Source organism: Cydia amplana, chromosome 22 (assembly GCF_948474715.1).
Source record: "Cydia amplana chromosome 22, ilCydAmpl1.1, whole genome shotgun sequence".
Lineage (NCBI taxonomy): Eukaryota > Metazoa > Arthropoda > Insecta > Lepidoptera > Tortricidae > Cydia > Cydia amplana.
In genome coordinates this window covers 12130725-12156239 of record NC_086090.1, presented here as the reverse complement: position 1 = coordinate 12156239, position 25515 = coordinate 12130725, and the positions used below count along the sequence as shown (strand labels likewise).

Below are 25515 nucleotides of genomic sequence, written 5' to 3'. Positions count from 1 at the left end.
GTGAAGGTTTGGTAGGGCGGTTGTATCGACTGACGCCCAGCACGCGAGCACTCGAGCCCGAGGATGGACCCCCGAAGGGCCCGAAACATGTCGCCAATAGAGACTAAAAATTCAAGTGAGTGAAACCGTTGTCGTATAAACAGTTTGATATTTCATTTGTTTTGACATTAATCTTCGACGGCAAGTTTCGCGCGGCGCATATTTCTTATTCCCTTGTAATTAGCCTGGCAGCGTGTCGTGGCCGCGGCATTATGCCCACACTTCATAAAACCCCATTGGTACCGAGTGTGCGGCCGAGCCTCCCGGCGCAGTACAAGAGTTGTAACCCTCGGCTGAGCCGACATATCACAGCCTGCGTAGCTTACCTAATGATTCGAGATAGCCGAGCGGGCGACACTAACGATGGTCAAATATCACTTTAAAATTAAAAGCAAGTATACCATAGACAAATTTTTATCAAGCAGCGAGCGATATGACAATTTTTTTAATTGCAAAATGGAAAAATGTACAGCTCCGGTAGCTCAATGGTTAATCGCGATGGTCCAAATGGTTAATCGTGGTTGCATGTTCGAATCTTGGCCGCAGTGTCATTATCTATACTAGTATTTCTCAGCTTTTAGTTTTAACATATTATGAAAGGCAAAGATTTAATCTTTTTTAAATTCTTACACATGAGCCCCGACGGTTTGACCGCCGAAGGCCCATTCAAGTTGAGTCATGATACTCGTGATATTGACCACGTCGTGAGTGCCGCTTAGCTCCGGCCCTGCCCCCTGTAAACACCCGGTGCACGCAAAGGGAACCCGCGGCAGCGGTACTGACGTACACTTCCGTTCAAAATAAAGGCATATTGAATTCATTGATCATTATATCATCCTGATTTCTTACATACATATTGTAGTAGAAGCTACGTTTGTATGTCTTCAAATTTAGTTGTAAAAAAATTCATCAGCATTTTTTTTCTAAATTTTAGTACTATTGGTGATTTCATCGACAGACCGCGAGCTCCCTCGTCTTCAGTCAAATCACTATCATTAAATAATCCATATAAAAAAATCATTCCCCTACGAACTAGATAAGTGGCATTTTACATCAACGTAACTCCTTATTATGTCGTTAGGATTTCGGCCAGGCGTGCACGATTGTTAAATTTGATTTTTTTTTACATTTTTCAAAATCTCTTTTTAGATTTACCAATTTTTATATCCTATGTTACGCGCCGCGGGAGCGACCGGGCCGAGCGGGGCGGGTTTGATCACAACTAACCACTTCCACTACGAAAAACGCTCCGGGTGGTTACGCTTGACGCTGACGCTAGCGGCGTCGAGCGTCAAACATAAATGTATGATGATCTTTGGCTAGCGTCAGCGTAGAGCATAATTTTTAGGAGCATATATTTCGTAACTTTAAGGGACTCCGCGACCGGCGCAAAGTTTCCTGATGTTTCAAAGCCGCCCCGCTCGCCGGCGTTACATTTCATTCGAGTACATAATTCATTGACAGAAAGTTGGAAGCGGCGACGATATACGATAAGGCCACGAACGCGAACCGGCCTCGCCCGGGCGCTCCCGCCCTAATACTTGACAAATTAATTACAATTATACAAAAAAAGATAAAACAATAAAGCTCAAAAACGTGTTTTTATCACATTAATACCTTACAGCTAACGCGTCTATGAACGCTCAGAACCACAAAATAGATACAGTACAGAAGTCAATCACATGTATGTACTTCACTTTTCATACCTACGCTCGGCGGTCGCTCTAGGGTTGTCAGCTATGACTTATGCACAAAAAACTATCGTGGTAGTGGCACTCGTATCTAGTAGGGGCCGGGGCGGGGTGCTTACCTACCTACCTAACCGTTCTGTTTAACGTTAAAACGAACCATCGAAATACAAGCAGATACCTACTTACCTCTCTGAAACCACTGGTAGCTAAAAAACGACAATTCATTCCGTTTAATGTTGAATTTAAACAACCGTCCACTGAACAGCTATAATAACTTTTTTTTGTGTCTCCATTATTGCACAAAAAAGTTCACAGACGCGTGACTCTCAAGCGGTTGATACTCGCGCTCGCACCGGTCCCAACCGGTCCGAGATATCGTGTCCGTGAGCAGGGTCTATGTGTGCGTTGCTCGAGCGCACTTTGTATATAGATTGATTTCTGTACTGTATCTGTTTTGTGTCAGAACGGAGGATAGACAGGTCGGTACCCCGCGCGGGCCGGGTGTGCGCCGGGCTACGTATATAACACTATGTACACGCCGCGGGGGCTCACGCGCCGCCGCATCAGGTCCGGCCGCCGAACGACTCCTGCAACAGTCGAGGCGCGTACAGATACACAACACGTAGGTAAAGACAATATAAACAAATGTAATAATAGTTTCCAATTCGCCATACTAGTGGTCCGTAGAATGGCTGTGAGGCTGTGACGGTGCAATGAGGGCGCTACTCACCGTGTCGGGATGCGGCGCGCCGCTGCCGCCGGCGCGGGCGCTGCCGCCGCCCTGCGAACACGCCGCCCGTTACTCTCGAGCTCACCAAACGCTAGGCGAGGGGCTCAACTATTCAAACCATATCTAGTTTACAGGGCTTATCCATGAAAGAAGAGAAGGATCTAATTAATTTGTCTTCGGTGGAAGGCACGTTTCCCCGAGCTTTAAAAATATCTGTAGTTAAACCCCTATATAAAAAAGGTGAACCCGAAGATTTAAACAACTACAGACCGATTACGCTCATTCCTATCATTAGCAAAGTGTTTGAAAAAATTATGTATAAAAGATTGGATAACTTCGTCACAAAACATAATATTCTAAAACCCGAACAATTTGGATTTAAGAAAAATTGCTCTACCACCTTAGCATGCTTTCATCTCATTAAACACGTCACTGAAGCTATTAATAAGAAAAAGCCTATAGCCACTATTTTTCTTGATATGTCAAAAGCTTTTGACTTAGTAAACCACAAGATACTTTTGCATAAGATGGACAGATACGGCATAAGGGGAAAAGCGTACGAGTGGTTCGAAAGCTATCTCCAAAATCGCAAGCAGTGTGTGGAAATATCTAATGTTGATCGAAACCAAAATCATCCGATAAAAAGACCTACACATCTTCTTACAGACTAAATAAAAACGGCGTCCCACAGGGAAGCATTCTTGGCCCGCTCCTTTTCCTATTGTATGTATATCAACGATTTACCCAATGTTTCCAATGATAAGTACATATTGTTTGCTGATGATACGACAATAGTCATTGAGGCCGAAGACATGGTATCTTTAAGAAATAAAATTGAAATGTCATTAACGGATATACATCAATGGTTGTCAAATAATTGTCTTAAGATAAACGTAATCAAGACTAAAATTTTACAATTTAGAACGTACAAAACTAATTCAACTCCACTAAATGTTATCTTTGAAAATAATAAAATCGAGGAAGCCGATACAATCACATTTTTAGGTATAAGAATGGATATTTATTTAAATTGGAAATCTCACATTAGTTATGTATGCGATATGATAGATCGTTTCGTATTTGCCCTAAGACGATTGAGACAAGTTATTTCCCAAAAAGCAGCTATTACTGCCTATTATGGATACATTCAATCCATTCTCAGCTATGGACTGATTATATGGGGCAATTCAGTTGACATTTATGATATTTTAAGGCACAGAAAAAATGCATTAGAGCAATTTGCGGGGTACCCTACCGGGAAACCTGCAAACCACTATTCTACTCGCTAAAGATATTACCACTAGCATGTATGTATATAAAAGAGATTTGTTTGTTTGTAAGACATAATCCACTACTGTTTAGATTGCAGACAGAGATCTCACAACGGCCCACCAGATACAAATACAAACTTTTCTCCCCATTATTTCGCTTAGATTGTTGTAAGAGAAATGTGTTTTACATGTGTATAGTAATATATAATAAGTTGCCGACTCGGTTTAAGGAAATGCCTTTGTCAAAATTTAAAAGAAAATTAACCGATTGGCTCCTGGAGAAATGTTTTTATAAAGTACATGAATTTTTAGATTGTAATGAAGTCTGACATTCATTAATTTGGAATTTTGCGTAGTAATTTTGCATTTTATTGTTGACACGTCTTATTGAATAATGTACATTTTGTTATTGCTTGTTAATGTTACGGTAATGGTGTACAAAGTATTTGTAGTTAATGTATTGCATCACCTTTTTATTTATATATTTCTACGCCAGTGATGGCAGAATATGCTGTTCTACACCAAAAAACAACGACACCAAAATTGTACATACCATATTCTATGAAATAAATTTATGATTTATTATTTAAGGAATATTCATTTTTAAGATATTTTCGGCACTGTCGGCCCATCTTCTCGGTGTAGTCGGCATATACGTGCCGGCCACACACACACATCACACACACACACACACACACACACACACACACACACACACACACATGCATGGAGTCGGGGTGCGCGCGGCCCATCCTGTCGGTGTAGTCGGCCTATATGTGCCGGCCACACACACACGCATGCACGCAGCACACACACGCACACACACACGCACACTATCGCACACACACACGCACCTGCATGGAGTCGGGATGCGCGCGGCCCATCTTGCCGGTGTAGTTGGCCAGTATGTGCCGGCCACACACACACACACACACACACACACACACATACACACACACGCACGCATCATACACACGCACACGCACCTGCATGGAGTCGGGATGCGCGCGGCCCATCTTGTCGGTGTCGATGTCGCCGGCCACACACACACACACACACACACACACACACACACACACACACACACACACACACACACACACACACACACGCACGCACGCGCACACACACGCACCTGCATGGAGTCGGGATGCGCGCGGCCCATCTTGTCTGTGTAGTCGGCTAGTATGTCCCGGAAGCGCGCCCAGCACTTCTCGGGCACCGTGATCGCTGTGCGGAAGTTGCTCTTCACCTGAACAAACACGCCATTAGTCAGACCAAAGAGAATTCATTGTAATAGAGAGTTCAAGTCTAAGACAAAAACGTAGCCCTTAGTTTGACATCCAAAACAGATGGCGTTATACTGAGTGACCACAAAATGTATGGAGCTGTACAGCGCCATCTCGTTTGCCTGTCAAATTCGAAGCACGAAACTCAATCAAAGTATCTTTGGTCAGACCAAGCTAATTCTTTGTCTTGGCAATCCAAGTAAATGTCTAATTTCTATAGAGCCCTCAACATTTTGTGCGTGAGCGCGTAATATCAATCTGATACACGATTTAGCGGCTGTTTCCCGATTTTTGTCGTATTTTTGTCCCGAGACAAAGATAAAGCAAGGACTCCAAGCACGAAGAATGTCATGACAGCTACTTAGAACCGTGTGCGTTACCTCGCTGACTTTCATGTAGACCCCGCGGTTGTTCTGGCCGATGTCGAAGTAGAAGTTCTTGTTGTCGACGCGCAGGTGGCGCCCCTCGGGCAGCTCGCCCTTGAAGCTGGAACCCGACACGGATCTACGTCAACGTTACGTTGTGTTAATTTCGCACAAGGGGGTCGCACATAGGTACATGAACATATCCCTTGGTTATTGTCATACATTTTTGGCTTTAAGGGGAACGCCAATGACCTTCAAGATACAAGATCTGAATCTCTTAGTTTTCTAATGTTTTTTGTAGCTGACGGCTTTAAGCAATATAGTATCCCATATTTACTTCAAACTCTTCAAGTAGTCTTCGAGATATTTGGCATCAAAGTTGAACAATTTTAGGCCAAAAAGCGGCCAAGTGCGAGTCGGACTCGCCCATGAAGGGTTCCGTATTTAGGCGATTTAAGACGTATAAAAAAGCGGCCAAGTGCGAGTCGGACTCGCCCATGAAGGGTTCCGTATTTAGGCGATTTATGACGTATAAAAAAAAAACTACTTACTAGATCTCGTTCAAACCAATTTTCGGTGGAAGTTTACATGGTAATGTACATCATATATTTTTTTTAGTTTTATCATTCTCTTATTTTAGAAGTTACAGGGGGGGGGGACACACATTTTACCACTTTGGAAGTGTCTCTCGCGCAAACTATTCAGTTTAGAAAAAAATGATATTAGAAACCTCAATATCATTTTTGAAGACCTATCCATAGATACCCCACACGTATGGGTTTGATGAAAAAAAAATTTTTGAGTTTCAGTTCGAAGTATGGGGAACCCCAAAAATTTATTGTTTTTTTTCTATTTTTGTGTGAAAATCTTAATGCGGTTCACAGAATACATCTACTTACCAAGTTTCAACAGTATAGTTCTTATAGTTTCGGAGAAAAGTGGCTGTGACATACGGACGGACAGACGGACAGACGGACAGACGGACAGACGGACAGACAGACAGACATGACGAATCTATAAGGGTTCCGTTTTTTGCCATTTGGCTACGGAACCCTAAAAACTACTTACTAGATCTCGTTCAAACCAATTTTCGGTGGAAGTTTACATGGTAATGTACATCATATATTTTTTTCAGTTTTATCATTCTCTTATTTTAGAAGTTACGGGGGGGGGGGGGACACACATTTTACCACTTTGGAAGTGTCTCTCGCGCAAACTATTCAGTTTAGAAAAAAATGATATTAGAAACCTCAATATCATTTTTGAAGACCTATCCATAGATACCCCACACGTATGGGTTTGATGAAAAAAAAATTTTTGAGTTTCAATTCGAAGTATGGGGAACCCCAAAAATTTATTGTTTTTTTTTCTATTTTTGTGTGAAAATCTTAATGCGGTTCACAGAATACATCTACTTACCAAGTTTCAACAGTATAGTTCTTATAGTTTCGGAGAAAAGTGGCTGTGACATACGGACGGACAGACAGACGGACAGACAGACAGACATGACGAATCTATAAGGGTTCCGTTTTTTGCCATTTGGCTACGGAACCCTAAAAACTGGTTATCAGGCCATAACTTTTATGTTAATTAGTTTAAAATTAAAATCCCCGACACGTTTTTCGAGACGTCAAAGACGAACCCAAATATGTAGATTTTGTATATCTAAGATCCTTCACAGCAAACTAGATACGAAAAAAGTGTTTTTTAGACAATGTTTAAAAAAAATCATAAAAAAATAAGCATTCATTTCTTTCAAAATCCGGTCGACAAAAATGGTGATAAAATATTGACACATCAGTATATAAATAAATCTATGCCCCAATGGAGAAATTATGAAAAACGCATATCTTTAGTGTAGGAAACCAATGGGGTTGGCCGGTGGAAGTATTTTACAGATGGCGCAAGCATAGGTGTACCTGACAGTCCTATGAATAGTGTATTTTTTTAGAATTTTATGTCAAATCTCATAGAACAAAACTAGAGACATGTAAAATCTATGCTGGCGCCATCTATCAGTACCTTTGACAAATAATTTTTTTAAATGTAAAGTATCGCCTAGAGTGATAGTGTGTTTTGTGTAGGTATCTGAAATGGTGATGTGTCGGTGATTATGTCTGGCGGGGTGTGTGTGTGTGTGTGTGTGTGTGTGTGTGTGTGTGTGTGTGTGTGTTGCGTGTGTGTTGCGTGTGTGTTGCGTGTGTGTTGCGTGTGTGTTGCGTGTGTGTGCGCGCGTGTGTGTGTGACGCACCCTCCGTCGTCGGTGCCGAAGTCGTCGAGCAGGTCGGTGAGCGCGTCTCTGAACTCGATCATGCCCTGCGCGGGGAGCGCCACCTGCGAGCGCGGCCCGCCGCGGGTGATGGTCTGCGACACGCGCAGGAAGCGCCCGCGCGAGTTCTCCTTCAGGTCGAGGTAGTAGCGCCTGTTGTCCTGCCACAAATCACAATTGGTATGAATAACCAGAAAAAAGACAACTTCAAGACAAGATAAGATACCTTAAGCAACAATTTGTACTTGAGCTTGCCGTCTTCGGGCACGTTGTCCGGGTTGGGGGGTCCGAGCGACAAGTAGAAGTCGCTGAACCCGGACAGGTGGTCGCGGAACTAACCTTGAGCATCATCTCGGACTTGAGCTTGCCGTCGTCGGGCACGTTGTCCGGGTTGGGGGGTCCGAGCGACGAGTAGAAGTCGCTGAACCCGGACAGGTGGTCGCGGAACTAACCTTGAGCATCATCTCGGACTTGAGCTTGCCGTCGTCAGCACGTTGTCCGGGTTGGGGGGTCCGAGCGACGAGTAGAAGTCGCTGAACCCGGACAGGTGGTCGCGGAACTAACCTTGAGCATCATCTCGGACTTGAGCTTGCCGTCGTCAGCACGTTGTCCGGGTTGGGGGGTCCGAGCGACGAGTAGAAGTCGCTGAACCCGGACAGGTGGTCGCGGAACTAACCTTGAGCATCATCTCGGACTTGAGCTTGCCGTCGTCAGCACGTTGTCCGGGTTGGGGGGTCCGAGCGACGAGTAGAAGTCGCTGAACCCGGACAGGTGGTCGCGAAACTAACCTTGAGCATCATCTCGGACTTGAGCTTGCCGTCGTCGGGCACGTTGTCCGGGTTGGGGGGTCCGAGCGACGAGTAGAAGTCGCTGAACCCGGACAGGTGGTCGCGAAACTAACCTTGAGCATCATCTCGGACTTGAGCTTGCCGTCGTCGGGCACGTTGTCCGGGTTGGGGGGTCCGAGCGACGAGTAGAAGTCGCTGAACCCGGACAGGTGGTCGCGGAACTAACCTTGAGCATCATCTCGGACTTGAGCTTGCCGTCGTCAGCACGTTGTCCGGGTTGGGGGGTCCGAGCGACGAGTAGAAGTCGCTGAACCCGGACAGGTGGTCGCGAAACTAACCTTGAGCATCATCTCGGACTTGAGCTTGCCGTCGTCGGGCACGTTGTCCGGGTTGGGGGGTCCGAGCGACGAGTAGAAGTCGCTGAACCCGGACAGGTGGTCGCGGAACTCCGCCGCTGTCGACATCGCCAGGAAGATCTGACTCCGCCGACCGTCTGCGCCGATCTGGAAAACACAATTCATTAATAACATCGAACGATAACAAACATATTCTTATAGTTGTGATTCGTTAATCCTATTGCAAAGACATGTGTTTCACGCATCTAAAATAATTTTATTTTTTTGTAAAGTGACTGTCAATATAACATACATAACTATATCTTCGGAGACTGGTCACCTACGTGTCCTTGATACGTCACATCATTCTTGGAAAACGCTACGTAATTCCTAAGAAAAAGCTAAAGCTATACAATTGTCTAACTTTTCTCGAAAACATCTCCGTTTTACTTGGAAATCACTCGCAAATGTATATATTTCTACGTTTCTCGCGTATTTATAAAACGATTCCGTCGAGTATCGATGACTCGGTATCAAATATCGTGGCGATCGGAGTGGAACAGAAATGTCAATGTGCGAGTCTCTTTGGGTGCGTACCTATATGCAGGCCGAGCTTGGTGCATTTAAGAGGAAAGGGGACGACCGGTTCTCCATGCAAACGTAGTCCCCATTTTCCTCTCTGGATATTGACACTATCTTGCGAACATCCCTGAACGCGCCTTAATCATATAACTTAAGTAATGTAATAACACGTTATTTTATTCATTATCAAGCTGATATTACGTCTGATCATTCTTATGGATACCGCTGCTATCACAGCTTACATAATATCGGCGAACTAAATCATTATGTTGCTGGAATACCTATATTGATAGCAATAATAGTAATAGGTAGCTATATACACCTATACCAGTTCCATTACTGAGATACCTAATTAATCCGCTATAGGTAGAACTTAGAAATTTTTAACATTAAGTTTAAAATGTAGAGATGCACTGTAATAAGTTTTATAAACTTTAAATAAATGTCATATACTAAGAAAAAGTGACCAAGGCCTCCAGTGCCCCAGGCTGGAATCGAACCAGCGTCCTCTGCTATCGCGGCAGGTGCCTGTGCCAAGCTGGAATCGACCCAGCGTCCTCTGCTATCGCGGCAGGTGCCTGTGCCTGTGTAATAAGTTTTTACCAAAAAAGAAATTTTTGGCACAAGATTTTATCGCGTTGTTTCATCACAGAGTTCCTCCATCATCAGATCAGCTCGATGGTATCATATTATTGCATTGTCACCAGACTGTATTGAAATGTTCACTCGTGAGGCACTTTCATTTGTATACCTAGTAGAAGAATGACAGGAGGGATGGAGCCAGGCATGTACTCACCTCCGCGACCTTGATGAACCGGCCGCGGCGGTTCTGCTTCACGTCGAGGTAGAACCGCTTGGACTGGATCTGGAGCATCTTCGTGGCCAACTCCTGCTCCTGCGGCTGCTGGCCTGCAACACACGGACACCACTTCATCAGTTATCCAACGTCACATTACGGCTACGAGTAGTCAAGCCGCGGACTGGACGACGGTCGCGTGAGTCCAGTCCGCAGCCCAAAGTTAATAGTTATAACATTTAAAACTTTCGCGTTTTGAACACATATGAAAACATTTTTATACACAAATCTCTGTTTTGACATTTTGCTGGGACATCCATTAGTTATCCGCGACTTAAACTAATGAAACCTGTGTCGAAACGTCTGAAATAAAGGTAACAAAACAAAATCGCGATAGACTCGTGTATAAATATGTGCTAAAGCTAGTTGTCACCTTGCAAGTAGCGCTAGATCGCATTTTCCGTCTCTCTGGTACAGTCGCCATCAAACATATCGGAGCGGCCAAGGCGTTCACAATATCTGAACAAGCACTCTAACGCCTTGACAATAGAGGCGTGCTCAGATATTTAAGAGCACCTTGGCCGCTCCGATATATCTGATGGCGACTGTACAATACAAGCAAAGAGCAAATGTTTATCTCGAGATAGAGCAGATTTGAAAAATCGTAGCGCTTTTTTAGATCATAATACGGTTGCCAAAAATATGAGTAGCAATCTCGTAGAAGGACCTGAAGTCACGGTTAAAAACGCTTAACAATTTCACCCGGGTCGGAGACTGATGCAGGCATCAGGTCTCGCATTTATACTTATACAGGGTGGATTTTCTTTTTGGGTCAGTGAGGGCAGCTATGAGATCCCGTGCTGCTACGAGAAAACGGTCTTAGAAGACCTTCCCTCGATTTCAAATTAATGAAGATTGGCTTTTACAGATTTTGGAAAAAACATACAGGGTGCGAGAAAAAGGTCATTTTTGACAAACTTTTTTTTTTATGCCAATCGATCCCATTCCTATTGAGGATCAAAAGCTTGTATGGAACCAAAATAAAATTTCCGGCTAGAAAAGCCACAAATCGAGGAAAACTTTTCCCATACAATTTGTATGAAAATGAAAACTCTTATTTTTCACATGCTATTTTTGTATGCCAATCGATTCCATTCCTATCCAGTATCAATAGTTCCTTTGGGGTCAACTTACGGTAATGTACTAAAAAGCCACAAATTAAAGAAAACTTTTTCCATACATTTACTATGGAGAAAATGTGAAATTTAATTCACAGTTTTCTATCTGGCCAATCAGTCCTGTTACATTTAAGAACCATAATACTGTATGAAGACATTGCTTCTTCTTCAACTTCAACTTCAACATTTATTCAGCAAATAGGCCACAAGGGCACTTTTACACGTCAACATTGAATTTACATACAAGCAAAATAATAATAATTATACATCAACAATTATTAAATACAACTACAACTGCTGTAGGACTGATGGGCGAGGTAGAAAATTGTGAATAAAATTTCACATTTTCTCCATAGTAAATGTATGGAGTAAGTTTTTATTAATTTGTGGCTTTTTAGTACATTACCGTAAGTTGATCCCTAAGTTGGTCCTGTTACATTTAAGAACCATAATACTGTATGAAGACATTGCTGTAGGACTGATGGGCGAGGTAGGAAATTGTGAATAAAATTTCACATTTTCTCCATAGTAAATGTATGGAGTAAGTTTTTATTAATTTGTGGCTTTTTAGTACATTACCGTAAGTTGACCCCTAGGAAACAATTGATACTGGATAGGAATGGAATCGATTGGCATACAAAAATAGCATGTGAAAAATAAAAGTTTTCATTTTCATACAAATTGTATGGGAAAAGTTTTCCTCGATTTGTGGCTTTTCTAGCCGGAAAATTTTTTTTGCTTCCATACAAGCTTTTGATCCTCAATAGGAATGGGATCGATTGGCATCAAAAAAAAAAGTTTGTCAAAAATTACCTTTTTCTCGCACCCTGTATGTTTTTTCCAAAATCTGTAAAAGCCAATCTTCATTAATTTGAAATCGAGGGAAGGTCTTCTAAGACCGTTTTCTCGTAGCAGCACGGGATCTGGTAGCTGCCCTCACTGACCCAAAAAGAAAATCCACCCTGTATATCTTTGTAATTCGGTTTACAAAACTGTCATTTAAGTGTAGATAACCCCACCGCCCAGGCATTATTGATTAGGCATCCAGGGCGTAGATACAATTCCCTAAAACTGTTATCTCCTCAACCTAACCGTTGCTGACATGATTGATTATGATGAGCCCTAGGCGCGACGTTCAAGTCTGATACTAAGTAATTTATCGTCGCTGAAACTTGAAATAATGTTATATTGAAAGTATTGAAACTTATGGTTAGCTAGTAACCTACCTGGGTTCGAGTTAATTTGGCTGTCAATACTAACTACTATTAATATCCAATGTAAAAAGTAAACCCTGAATGGTTTAATTCCCAATACGACTTGGAACTCCGGTAGCCGTTTAAGATGTGTAATTGTGTAATACTCTTACGGTAGATGAAGTTAGGCGCCTAAGGCGCATATTAAGGATATGATATATTCGCTGTCAACGGGTAAGTCTCGGTAGTTCAATTGGCAGAGCGGCGGGCAGGTATCCCGGAGTCGCGAGTTCGAGTCTCGCCCGAGACAGTGAGTTTTTCTATTTCTTTATTTCTAAAAACTGGTAGATGCAGTCTCATCCGCTATTGATGATGACTGTAGGCCGGCCAGACAATAAGCACACGACCGCACCGCACCCAGACTCCGTCCAAATTATAGCACCTGCGTCTACAAACCGAACAAACATGGGAGTTAGGAACACAGACTACAGCTACACAGACACCTGAGACACCGTAACGAGGTCACGACACATAGGTGTAAGTAATATTACTTCTAAAAGGCTACGATTTGAGCTCCAGAACCAAGTTAAGTATATTTTAGACCATTGTATATGACACCGTAAGATTGTGAACCCGTTAGTTTGTAATCTAACGTAGGTTAGGTTAGGTTAGATTATAATCTCCCTACCGTCAGTTTATAATGTAACTAGCGAGATTATAATATGACGAGTGTTTACAATTTTACGGTGACTTATACACAGAACAGTTACAACCCGAAAGCTAAATTTTTGTTAATATTTTTGATTTACACGAGAACTAGTCGTAATTGTGGACGCTACTAAAATAAGTGGTCGCACTCCCATACTAAATTAGTACGGGAACGCTTATATTGTATGGTGGACCTCGATTGTCGCATGTGCTTCGTCTAGTAGGTAGTTGAGGTGGTCTGTGCTTAGGAACCATCGTCAAATCTGTAACTAACCATTTCTAACCCTTATTACAACGAGTTAAATTCCGCATCACGGATCCGCATCGAATGTGAGAACTGCCTTAAGCGCTTTTAGTACGCGTGTACCGGTGAAACCTTATACCGTTCTACAGGCAAAATCAAACCTTGTGGCAATGACATACGGCTGACGCGTACTTACTCAGGCTAATATTAGACGGGATCAACGGCCGCTGTGAGATTATTCAATATGTCAAATTTCGTCACTGAGGCCTGCTATATTTGCGTTTATTATGTGATAAGGGGCACAATTTATATTACAGGATTTTGCGAGGTTTACAGACACGGGCATAATAGCGGCGGTCAACGAGGGGTAGGAGGGGCCTAAAAATGGGACACGTAGTATATGTATGTTTGGTTGTCAAAAGTTGACGTATATGGTACAATACAGCGCCATCTACAGCTGTTAAACTCGGGGGCAGTTCTCTTTTTAGACTTTACACATCTTAGCCTCCCTGGGGCTAGAGTCATATTTGCAGTTTGGAATTTGAAAACTTCTTTCATCCATTATAGTTAAAAATTTGATTAGATTTTGCCCTTTATAAAGAACATCGGGACTTAGGAGGTAAGTCAACATTCAGTGAACATCGGTGGACCTTATATTTTGGCAATAAGGTTTAATAATTGTCAATGCTTGGACGACGCCGACGGCGGAGAGCAATAAACGTTAGCACCGTCTGCAGCTTATTGCGGAGCGACCAATGGGAGCGCTGGTCATGGGACAAGGTCAGTGAACTCGGGTTCACCTCGGGTCGGATGAACCAATTAATCCGCCAAAATCGGGTGCTCTAGAAAACTTTTCCAAACAGGGATAAATATCCACAGTTCGCGTTCAAAAGTATCAATTACAGTCCAATGGTCCTCCACACGACAATCGCTTGCGCTTCGCCATCGAATCGCTTTGTCTCTATATCACTCTTCCATATTAGTGCGACAGTGATTTCGATCGCTACGGAGCGTTAGCGCTTAGCGATAGGCACGTTGGCTACGCGGCTGGCCCGCTAGAGCGAGCTATCGATAACACATGGCTCAATATTTAATTAATCACCAGAACTGGTACGTTTTTGCCCCCAAAAACCGGGCTATGGTCGTAACAAGGAATGAGCATAACGGCCGATTAGAAATCGCGATCGATTACATGCCTACAGCTTGCATCACTGCTCATCGCATTCGGTGCTAGTTTTACGTGGAATGTGAATTCGTAGGTCTAACTCAAGGTCTAAAATGTTTATACATACAAAGCGCCAAAAATGTGTTTTATTTATGATCAAAGAGAATTGATTGATGAGAGAGAATAGAGAATAGAGGGGTAAAGTCTTCGGCTTGAGTTTTCCCATCCACACAGATCCCTCCCTTACTAGACGGAGTAAGTATTCTAAATAAATAAAATAAAAATATAGTGTAGTCTGCGAGTGGTAGTCTCTGTCCCACCAAAGGGAGCGACCAGATGTTATTGATTACTTTGCCTTCCACGAGTAAGGGGAAAAGTACATTCTTATTTATTTAAAACTAATGTTGATAAGCTTCACAATCCTTGCAAACTTAACCTTTTGGACGCCAATGACCGATATATACGCACCGCAGGTCCAACGCCATAGACGTATTAATCGGTCATAGACCACAGGGCAACATAGACCTAGGTGCATATGCATAAAGTTCAATTTCAGTTTTGACACTTCGGTGACGTGCCGTCTGAGAGACAGCTTTTGTGTTTGACACGGTGTCGAAAAGGTTAAATAGGTATGACAGCTAATTTCGTACTAGGAGTATTTTAAATTGGTTACCACAGCAGCACACTGCACAGTGACACACATACATCTGTATCTGATGCGATGAGCGGAGGTATATCGCTCAGTGCGTTAACGCGTTTTAATGTGACATGTATCAGGCGTGTTAATAGAATAAATAAAACACTCACCGGAGTCAAAATTGTTCCCTCCCGCGTCCATGCCTTGACCATGATATTCTGAAATGAAATAATATACTTATTTAGCTTGCAAGGTTTTACCCGAACTTACATACCTACATACAAAGTACAAACATTACAAGGTAAAAAAAAACAACTGGTTGCACTCCGGGAGTGCCGACAGAAGTGAAAACTCAATGGCTAGTCCAAAATGTCTGCAGCACTATGTATAATTGATCCATCCTCCTTTCTATTGAAAAACTTTAGTTCCGAAATTGCTGGTCGCAGGTTGCTGGTGAGCTTGTTTAAAATTCGAATAGAAATTGTAAAGTTACCTTGCAGACCTCGCATCTAAATATATTTGGTCATGATATTTTGAGTTTTATTCACCAGTACCTACTAGAGTTCACTTTTATTAGCAATTTCATCAAGATGTAGCTTTATTGAATTGTGTCATTGAGTTTTTCTTTATTGATTTAAATACCATCTAAATGAGTGGCCATCTAAACCTTACGGTCACGTGATCGCCTTATGGTCACGTGATCGCCTTACGCTGTCTCGAGTTTATCATTTTTTCCCCACCACAAAAAGTGCCCAGCGCCGCTAAAGAAGTTTTCACTTCAATAGAAGCTAGAAAAAAATAAAAATGGTGTCACATTTGAGGACATGGAAGGAATCGCGATATTTCAAATTGCCAAGGGGTCACAACATGAAAAGTATCAAAGACACTGGCCATATACAATTCCAGATCCTTAATTTAAGACCCGTGTGCAGGGGCCCATGTCATACATTGTTGTCCATTGAGGTCACATCTGAATAGCCGGCCCAATTGGTAATCAATTGGCGAGGTCAACGAACTTTATCTGAAGAAAAGAAGTCATTTTAGCGTTATACAAGCGTTAAGCGTGTTCGTATCGAGTAATAAATATAAGCTGATGTTTTACTTTGATGTTCACGCAATTGCTTTACGGCTTGTAACGTAACCCAGGTACCGTCAGGTAACAGTTGCTAAGCGGGCAAGGTGCTCAAAATGAATTGAACAAACTTTTATCGTTGAATAAGCATGTAGTAACTTTTTCTGCCCTCGAGCCGGAAAGCGTCAACTTTCGGCCCGCTATTTTAAACGAAATTGCCGTTTTCCGGCTTCGTCGAACAGAAAAATACTATGCAAACCTAGGGCAGTAAATAGGAAATCCTAAGATCACATGGTTGATATGTGGGGTCAGAGGGACAAAAATAAAACAAAAGGGGAAAAAATAAAACGCTTAAATGTAAAGGGCACATGTTTAATAAACTGTCAATAACAATACATTTTGTAACATTTCCAAACTGAATCGCTTTGTTTAGCGACACTATTATTTATTACTAATAACCTAGTAGCGTCTGTCTGGTGACATAGCCATATTTTTAGCAGTTTGTCCATGTCGATATTTAATAACTTTTCTGTATTTTTACGGCACTAAACATTTAGCAACATTTATTATATTTGATTATGATATCGCCAGTATAGTATTTGAACTGTTCTTCCTAATCAACGCAAGAATTGCTTCCACTAGTTTGACTAGTTCACACTGGACTAGATTTGAGTAAACTAAGTCGGAACGGCCTAGAGAGGCAAATCTAACAAGTTCAATGACACGTGCCACATATAGCTGCGATACTGTGATGTTCCAACAGTTCACGTCAAAAATAACTACACATCTTTCGCCTTAGGGCCTTTAGACACACTGCGACTGTGTTTTTGAAGCTCTAAGAGTATGTTTGACAACCGCCCCTGGCCCCTATTTCACCACGGTGACCATCGCACGGGCGGTGTGCTTGTTTGCCACCAACATATTAATAAAAAAAAACTCCAATATATCGCCAATAAATAAGTACTTATTTTGCGAAGCTAATGACAATTGTCACAAGAAACACGACAATTGTCACGAAATTCCGACACAGAACTCATTTCGTGTCAAGAATTACCGAAAGTTCTATTAAATCGTGTGACAATTGTCATCATCATCATCATAAACTTGAAAGAGATATACCTGTTTTTTGCCGATATAATGATGTTTTTTTAAATAATACAATGATGGTGGCAAACAGGAATACGGCCCGCCCGATGGTAAGCGGTAACCGTAGCCCATGGATGCCTGTGACGTCAGCAACAGTAACATTTGTCGAATTGTCGCACCTGTCGCCGTGGTGAAATAGGGGCCTGGTGGTACTATCGTACTCCACATTTAAGTCCGAGCCTAAAAATGCAGCAAGTTATGCAGGTGCTCGTGCACGCAATGCACCGCACTAATTGCTAGGCGCCTCGTAATAACACTAATAACCGAGCGTCCTCGCATCATTGCCCAAACGTAATCATTTGTTCATTAAATAACTATGAAACCAGGTACAATCAGCATCAATAGACAACGCATAAAAAGTACGTGCCACCCTCGACTACATTTCTAAATAAAAATATACCTGTCTCTATAGTTTGCTTTTAGCTAGTACTATTATTTATTCTGTGCTTTTAGTTAGTTCAAAAGTATTTGTAACAGTCTAGTACATAGACATATCTCCTTTTAATGTTGTAATATCTGGGAGACCGAGCTTTGCTCGGAAAACATAATAACTCAATAATGAGCGTTTTCCCAGAGATAAGACCTAGCTAGATCGATTTTTCACCCCCAAAATTTCATCGAAATCGTTACAGCTATTTCCCAGATCCCCGAAATATATATATAAATAATTAATAAACAAGAATTGCTCGTTTAAAGGTTTAAATTGAGCAGAAACGTCTGCGAACAATGCTATTAAGCTTAGAAACAAAATTGAGTCCAACCCATTTATAGAGAATTAAAACAAGTGGGATACATAGCAGAATGTCCAAGTCGCAAAATGTGCAGGCTACGTAAAATGAGCAAATCGCAAAATGTGCAAATCTCATAATGAGAAGATCGCAAAATGTACAGATCTCATAATGAGCAGATCGCAAAATGTGCAGATCTCATAATGAGCAGATCGCAAAATGTGCAGATCTCATAATGAGCAGATCGCAAAATGTGCAAGCAGATCGCATAATGAGCAAGTCGCAAAATGTGTAGATTTTGAAATAGAGCTCAGATTCTACAGGTCCAAAAAGCGTAATCGTTGCCAATAAGGCTTCTGTTGATTACCGAATGTTAAAATATTTTGAAACAAACCTGCTATCTTTTTTATTATTTTGATACCTTATCGTGACCTTGTTTTATGAGCAAATAATTTATGAGGCAGTGCTTTGAAATATGCCCGTTGGACTTTGTACCATGCAGTTTAACTAGGGACGACACACAAAGCAAACGACATTACTATATGCACCTTTCGCGACCTGCACTTTTTACGATTTGCACATTTGGCGACCTGCGCTTTTTATGATTTGCACATTATGCGGCCTGCACTTTTTACGATTTGCACATTTCGCGACCTGCACTTTGTACGATTTGCACATTTTGCGACCTGCTCGTTTTACGATCTGCACGTTTTACTACCTGCACCTTCTGCGATTTGCACTAGTGCTCATTTTGCGACTTGCACATTCTGCTATGTATCCAAGAGGAGGATGGGGGATGTGCTACAAGTAGGATGTGACATTGGTCTCATCAATGTAAAATGTACTGACCTAGAAAAATGCTAACTTTAGACTTCAGGAATTTATAATCGAGATAATGATGTAAGTAGGTGACCCCAAAAACAGCAGCCAACTAGAGTTTATGTCTGATATGAGCAAAAACTGTTGCCATACTGCCTCTCTCTGCTTTTTACAGATTCAATATTTTATTTGTAGCTACCATTTACATTTATATATGTTAATGAACTAAATCTCATTCTGATCATATGTCCATCACTGATGTTGTCTATAGACATGTACCTATAGGCAGGTATAAAAGGTGTTTTTAAACATAATATACTATTCCCTGGGGACTAGAAGGTAGATATACATAAATGCCTTCCAGCATTTAGTTCACCTTTTGTACAATTTTTACTATATTATAAGCTTCAAATAAATAAATTAAATTAAATTCAATGTCATACTGAACAACTTTTACTATCCCCAAAATAATGAAAAAGAAATCAATATCTCATCATAACCAAACAGAACAGGTTTAGATCCTTTTATAATATAAACATTTGTGATAGTTAAGTCACCTACTCTAAAAGTCAGTCAGGGAGTGATTGAGAAAACATGTGTGGAAAACAAAAACAAATATTGATAAAAAAAAAGAATAAAAAGAGACAACTATTTTCTAATAGTTGTCTCATGCAAAACCAACATAACCTGTTTTGTAACACAACCTAAAAAAAACAATTAAAATTTCTTTGTTAATAAAATTTTCTAAAATTAACCAAGTACCTAATATACTAAAGTAGAAAAGGTAAAATTTGAAAATGGTTTCTGAAAAGAGCCTTGCTGGCCAGTAATGTGGTTATGTAAGTAGTTCAAGGTGGGTCGTTGACAGCAGACAATCCCATTACAGACCGCCGCCAGACACCAAAAAAACCTCAAACCTGTTTTTTGCAGACTTTAGTTTCAACCGTAGACTGAAACACATGTTGGCCAACTGTTTCTAGCCAATTTAGAATCATTGAGCTTCAATTAATTGACTATTTATCCTTTTCTTAAGTTTTATAAAAAAACGCATGAGTACTTATGGAATGTTTTTTTAATAAGACCTAAAATTTATAAGTTAAAATATTGGTGTTGATAGAATGTTGGTGCTATAGTGATGACACAGATCTGATGAAACCTGGTTACTCACATTTGCATAATAATTAATAATACATAGAAACATTGAATTAACATTTCATGTATGTACATATTTGTATGTGTAACACCTATACATCTGGGGGCACGGCAGTGCCCCCGCCAAGTCGAGCGCGAAGCAAACACTGCCGTACCATCCTTTACTGGAACCATTTCGCCGCATTTTCAGGCCCCTATTTGAGAACCTCTGGATAAGACCAGAACGCAGAAATTTTCGTCATCCAGTAAGCTATAATCACACACTTAAAATCCAAAATTTCAAGTCTGTAGGTCATTTAGTTCCAAAGTTAAGCGAAAGCAAAGTTTCGCATTTATGACACTCACTCACTCATGATCATCAGAATAGAACTAGTACTTCCCATAAACTCAGAGAGCTGAAATTTGGTACAGAGTTAGGGTTTAATGGCCACATAAAGGGAAAACCTAAAAATATTGCAATATCAGTCACGTTTTAAAGATCTAAGAACTGCATAAGTAAGTTTGTAATCCCATATAAATATATGATATTACAAAGTTACTGTTGCAGTTCCTACAAATAGTAGGTAAAGTAAAGGTACACTACGGTGTACAATGTGAGTATGAATGAAGATATGTTTAGTTATGATATGTGTATACATAGTATGGGTATGAGTACCCGAAAAGAAGGACTGCCTACAAAAAGAGATGAGATCCCATCAAAAACATTACATGTAAAAAGGTGCAAGTCTCGCAACGCTTTTACTACAAAAAAGTTTTGAGATGTAATGTGAAACCAAGTCGGTTATTTTAATCAGTGCCAGGAGGTATTAAAACCGTATCAATAAGATATCTTTAATTTGTAATACATATAATGACTTGGCAATCGCACATAATGCTTTACTCGTACCGTACTCGTAAATATGTGTAATGCTCAAACTGCAATTAGCGCTAGTGTTATGTTCAATTAGAATTATTTTTAATAGGTGACGATGATCCTTTTGTGATTATGCAGCCGTGCGATGGCCAAAGTCATTATACGTATTACAAATTAAAGATATCTTATTGATACGGTTTTAACTCCCCCTGGCACTGATTAAAATAACCGACTTGGTTTCACATTACATCTCAAAACTTTTTTGTAGTAAAAGCGTTGCGAGACTTGCACCTTTTTACATGTAATGTTTTTGATGGGATAACTATCTTCAGAAACCTTTATAACTTGAATAATCTCAAAAATTGCAAATGCTTAGTTAGAGGCACTTTCTACTCTGATAATGCACATTTGATTGTGTTGGCAAAGTGTTTCTAATTTAAACCAGTTTTAACTCTATTATTATTTACTTATTGCACAAATAAAGAAAATGTACAAATGGAGGACTTAATGCCAAAAGGCATTCTCTACCAGTCAACCACAAATCCAAAATTACAGAATCTACATATAGTAACCAAGCTACCTTCTTTTATGCTAAAAAGTAATGGCAGTTGGATTACTTGCATTGGGCAGGCATGCTACAGGTAGCTAAAAGTACATCCGTTCGGCCCCAATTTTGGGGAAAGCCATAAGCCGCGCGTGGCGCTGTCGCCACCTAGCGGCCATATCTGTGCTGATCGTAACAGACGCGTTTTGTTAGAGAGTGAGTCTTCTGTACTTAGTACTATTATTTATTCTGTGCATTGGGTAATAGATTAACTTTGTCATTTAGATATCTGAGCATAAACCAAGCTCCGTTGATATTGGGATTTTATCAAAAAATGCCTGTATTACTCCAATGCACCTTACTTTGTATAGAATGTTTGTCAATCCGAGCCGCCAAAACTGGGACCCGGGACAAGCGGTGTACACGAAGAGGGCTTATGCTCAGCAGTGGGTGACTGAAGGCTAAAATGATGATGATGATAAGTTTGAATTGCTAATATAACAACTAGGAAAAAATAGATTTCCCATGACTGTTAACATTAATCTTCTCACTTCTGTATTAATGAAACTTGCTTTTGTCTAAAATTCTCTGTATTAGTTAAGTTAGATTTGGAATTTCTGATTTCTGATATCTGCCACTAATAAGTAATAAATGAATTGTGCCCCAAATACTAGTTTCCGTGTGTTGTGCAATAATTTGTAAAGCACTCCATTGTTAACTTGCCTTTAATAATGATTGGAACTGTCATTGAGCACTAGTTGACCACAGAGTTTGCAATAAAAAAAGTAGGTCAATCAAGGTTAGAGAATCACTTTAAAATTTAGGTTATAGTCAGCAAGCAGACGCATCTAGGTTAATGTAAGTACACCTAGGACCCGGTGTTCCCTGTGTGGAACTAGTGGTGCGCACAGGATGGACAGCTTGTTGCCAAGAGGCCACTCCCTCTGCTCCAGTTGATGGACCGTGGAGGCTCTGCCTAGCAACACACTTTCACTATTGCACAATGGACCGTGTCCTCAATACCTCAGTGTCACAGCAGGTAGGGCAGGTTACCTCACTTTGAACATGCTTTGAACAAAGAACTGATGGCATCACATCTCACTATCACTTCACTTCACTTGACACTTGCTGCAACTCACACGATGTCACTTCACAACACTTAAAAATACACCTTAGTTCTAATCAGATTCTAATTGGAAAAAAGTGGGATCGGGTCTGGCGCTATGTTGACGATGGTCAGATGGGGCTCCAGACGGGAGACGGGGGCTCGGCGGGCACTGACCTAGCGTGGCGCGCGCCGTCAGCTGACCGCTCGGCTGCGCAGACAAAGGGCCGCGGCAGCGCTCGGCGCCGCGGGCCCCCGGGCCGGCTCGGGCGCCCCGCCAGCCGAGCGGCCGCCACCGAGCCCCCCGGCCGCCAGCCGTCAGCCGCTGCCGCCCGGCGGCGAGAGGTCGCAGACAAAAAAATCGATAGGTCGTCAACCTCTGACGGCGGTAGCCCAGCCGGTCCCCGGCCGAGCCCGCGCCTCCCGCGGGCTCTGCGGCCCCGCAGCCCGCTCGGCCCCCGAGACCCTTAGTACCAGACGACTTGCAGACCCGAATTCGCCATTTTGAAACGGGAACAATGAAATATTTACTTTTGAACGACGGGACGGGGAACAATATCTTCCCGGACGAATTACGGAAACGGCGCGAAACCGGGCGCGTCCCGAACGCTGCGCCGCTGTAAATATATACGTACTCTGACTAGAAAGCCCCTCGTCGCCGCTGCCGATATCCGACATCTCAATCCACACCGAATTCTACAGGCAATCCGCGATCTTTTCGGATCGCTCTCGGTCAACTGGAATTGTCTATGCTTTCGAAGCCATCAAACTTAGGTTCTTTATAGTGGCAACTTAACGTCAAGAAGTGATGCTCTTTATATTTTAACAAAAGAAATCAAAACTTTCATAATAATAATTTGAAATATGCCCGAAATATACTACATTAAATTTTATATTGCTACAGATTTACTTGTTTTAAGTTTTAGTTTAATTTTGAAAGAAGAATAAATGATTTTGTTCGTATATTGTGTCTGCGACTCTATAAAGAACCTAGACGATGCATTCAAAAGCTGAATTTACATTTTGCGGTCGTGACATCCTTTGTTGTTACTTGTTAAAAAGTTTATTTTTTAAATATAAATTTCTACCAAAAGTAGTTTTTGTGCATTTTATGAACAAAATTACATATTTCGGAGCAAAAAAAAAAACTAAATACAATTTTGTTTTGAAACAAAGAAACCATAGACAATTTCTTTTTCTAAGCCGTAACAGACTACCGCATCGCACCGCGACCTTAGTGGCCGCCGCACGTGCGTTAAGGACGCAGCTATAGGTGAGAGCGAGAAAGAGTTATTTTGACCGCACCAAGCTCGCGGTCCGGTGCGGTCGTCTGTAGACGCTATAAAGTCACTTCTGAGGGCCTACCGCGAACCACGCTCGACGTGTTACCTCCCTGTCACACTTACGTACGAATTTACAAGTGCGACAGAGAGGCAACACGTCGAACGTGGTTCGCGGTAGGCGCTCTGTTTAAAATTTTGCGCATCAGATCCATCAACTATAAAGTCTATTTTTTTATTCGGCAGACTAAAATGACATTTCATAGTATGAAATGAGGAAATGACACATGATGTTCATACTATGAAATGTCATTTACGTCTATCGAATAAAAAAATAGACTTTAGATGGTCAAGCAAATCTTGTCAGTAGAAAAAGGCGCGAAATTCAAATTTTCTATGCGACGACATCCCTTCGCGCCTACATTTTTCTACTGACAAGAGTGACAAGATCTGCTTGACAATCTATATATTACTAGCTATTTATGACCCATCTTTAACCTGGTTTTATGATTGTGTTGTTTGACCTAAATCCCTGTTTCCGATTGAATGAGCACAACTACATACCTAAACTAATAATTATGTACAGTTAGTTACAGAGAGAGTTGACCCTCAAACACGTTTTAATAGGTTTAGGTTTAATGCATGTATTATCGAGCCTTTGATGATTGATTTGAGACAGGACGGAGGTTGCTACATATGTTTTCTCTGTAATAAAAGAACGCAACCTGGGCTCGTTGGAATCGTCTTGATTAGATGTATAACGCTATCAAAAAGTACCTATAATGGGCGATAAAAGCTTGAAGGTATATTATTCGCCAGAATCTTAATTTTTAAGCCTTTTAGGATGATTTTAGTTTACAGGAATGGAAAGGAGAGCTAGCAAATCACTTACATTACTGTTAGGAATGAAACAACAATGAATATTACAAATGACTATAATTTTGTCACAATTTTTCCATACAATGTTAATAACTTTTTACCTTATCACTATTTATAATACATTACTTAACCATTATTAATATTGTATTACATTATTTAAAATTCTTTCAGTTTAATTTCTAATTTTAAATTCCACGGAGTCAGTTTCAGATGAGACATTAATATTTATTTAAAGTAAACTCACGAAGGACCATACAAAGTTAAAAGTAATTTTGAAAAACCTCGAGTACTTCATATGATACACTAAAATGTAATTCGATTAGATCTTATTATACTAAAAATATTTCTGGCTTAGTTCACTACGAGAAGTATAGTTAAAACTGTACAAACGTATTTTATGTTACCTAGCGAAACGTTGCGACGGACGAGACCGCGCGCCGCGACATGTCTATCTGCTACATATTACATACTGCTACTACGACACCGAGATTGTCCTGATAATTGACAAAGTATCGCAACTTAGGAAAATGCGGATACGAGGCGCCGACTAAAGGTACTTTTACACTTTGGTTATCAGCGATTCTTCTAGAAAATCCCGAAGTATCGGTGGTGAGAAACTCGAGTGTAAAAAGGCCTCAGTCGACCGTCTAGCTCGCT

The 25515-nt window shown here is 41.2% G+C and overlaps 1 protein-coding gene and 1 non-coding gene across 2 annotated transcripts; one reads left to right on the top strand and one right to left on the bottom strand.

The window, feature by feature from the left end:
• Nucleotides 1-2284: 2284 nt before the first annotated feature.
• LOC134658355 (transcriptional activator protein Pur-alpha) lies at nt 2285-23475 on the bottom strand. The gene is made up of 9 exons (XM_063513983.1): nt 23335-23475; nt 15451-15498; nt 10156-10268; nt 8781-8945; nt 7637-7815; nt 5401-5506; nt 4867-4983; nt 2461-2511; nt 2285-2317 (listed from the first exon to the last, which is right to left on the bottom strand). The coding sequence occupies exons 1-9, from the start codon at nt 23375-23377 to the stop codon at nt 2294-2296; spliced, it is 846 nt and encodes a 281-aa protein (XP_063370053.1). The 5' UTR covers nt 23378-23475; the 3' UTR covers nt 2285-2293.
• On the top strand, nt 12765-12836 carry Trnat-ggu (transfer RNA threonine (anticodon GGU)). Its single transcript has one exon. It is a non-coding gene; the product is annotated as a tRNA-Thr (tRNA).
• Nucleotides 23476-25515: the final 2040 nt, after the last annotated feature.

Bases quoted from the DNA above. Each gene is read 5' to 3' on its own strand.
- LOC134658355 (XM_063513983.1), bottom strand. From the start codon at position 23,377: ATGTCGGATATCGGCAGCGGCGACGAGGGGCTTTCTAGTCAGA. The intron at 15,499-23,334 runs GTACGTATATAT...ATTTCATTTCAG, and splicing joins CGAGGGGCTTTCTAGTCAGA to AATATCATGGTCAAGGCATG. The intron at 7,816-8,780 runs GTTAGTTTCGCG...GATTTGTGGCAG, and splicing joins AGTCCGAGATGATGCTCAAG to GACAACAGGCGCTACTACCT.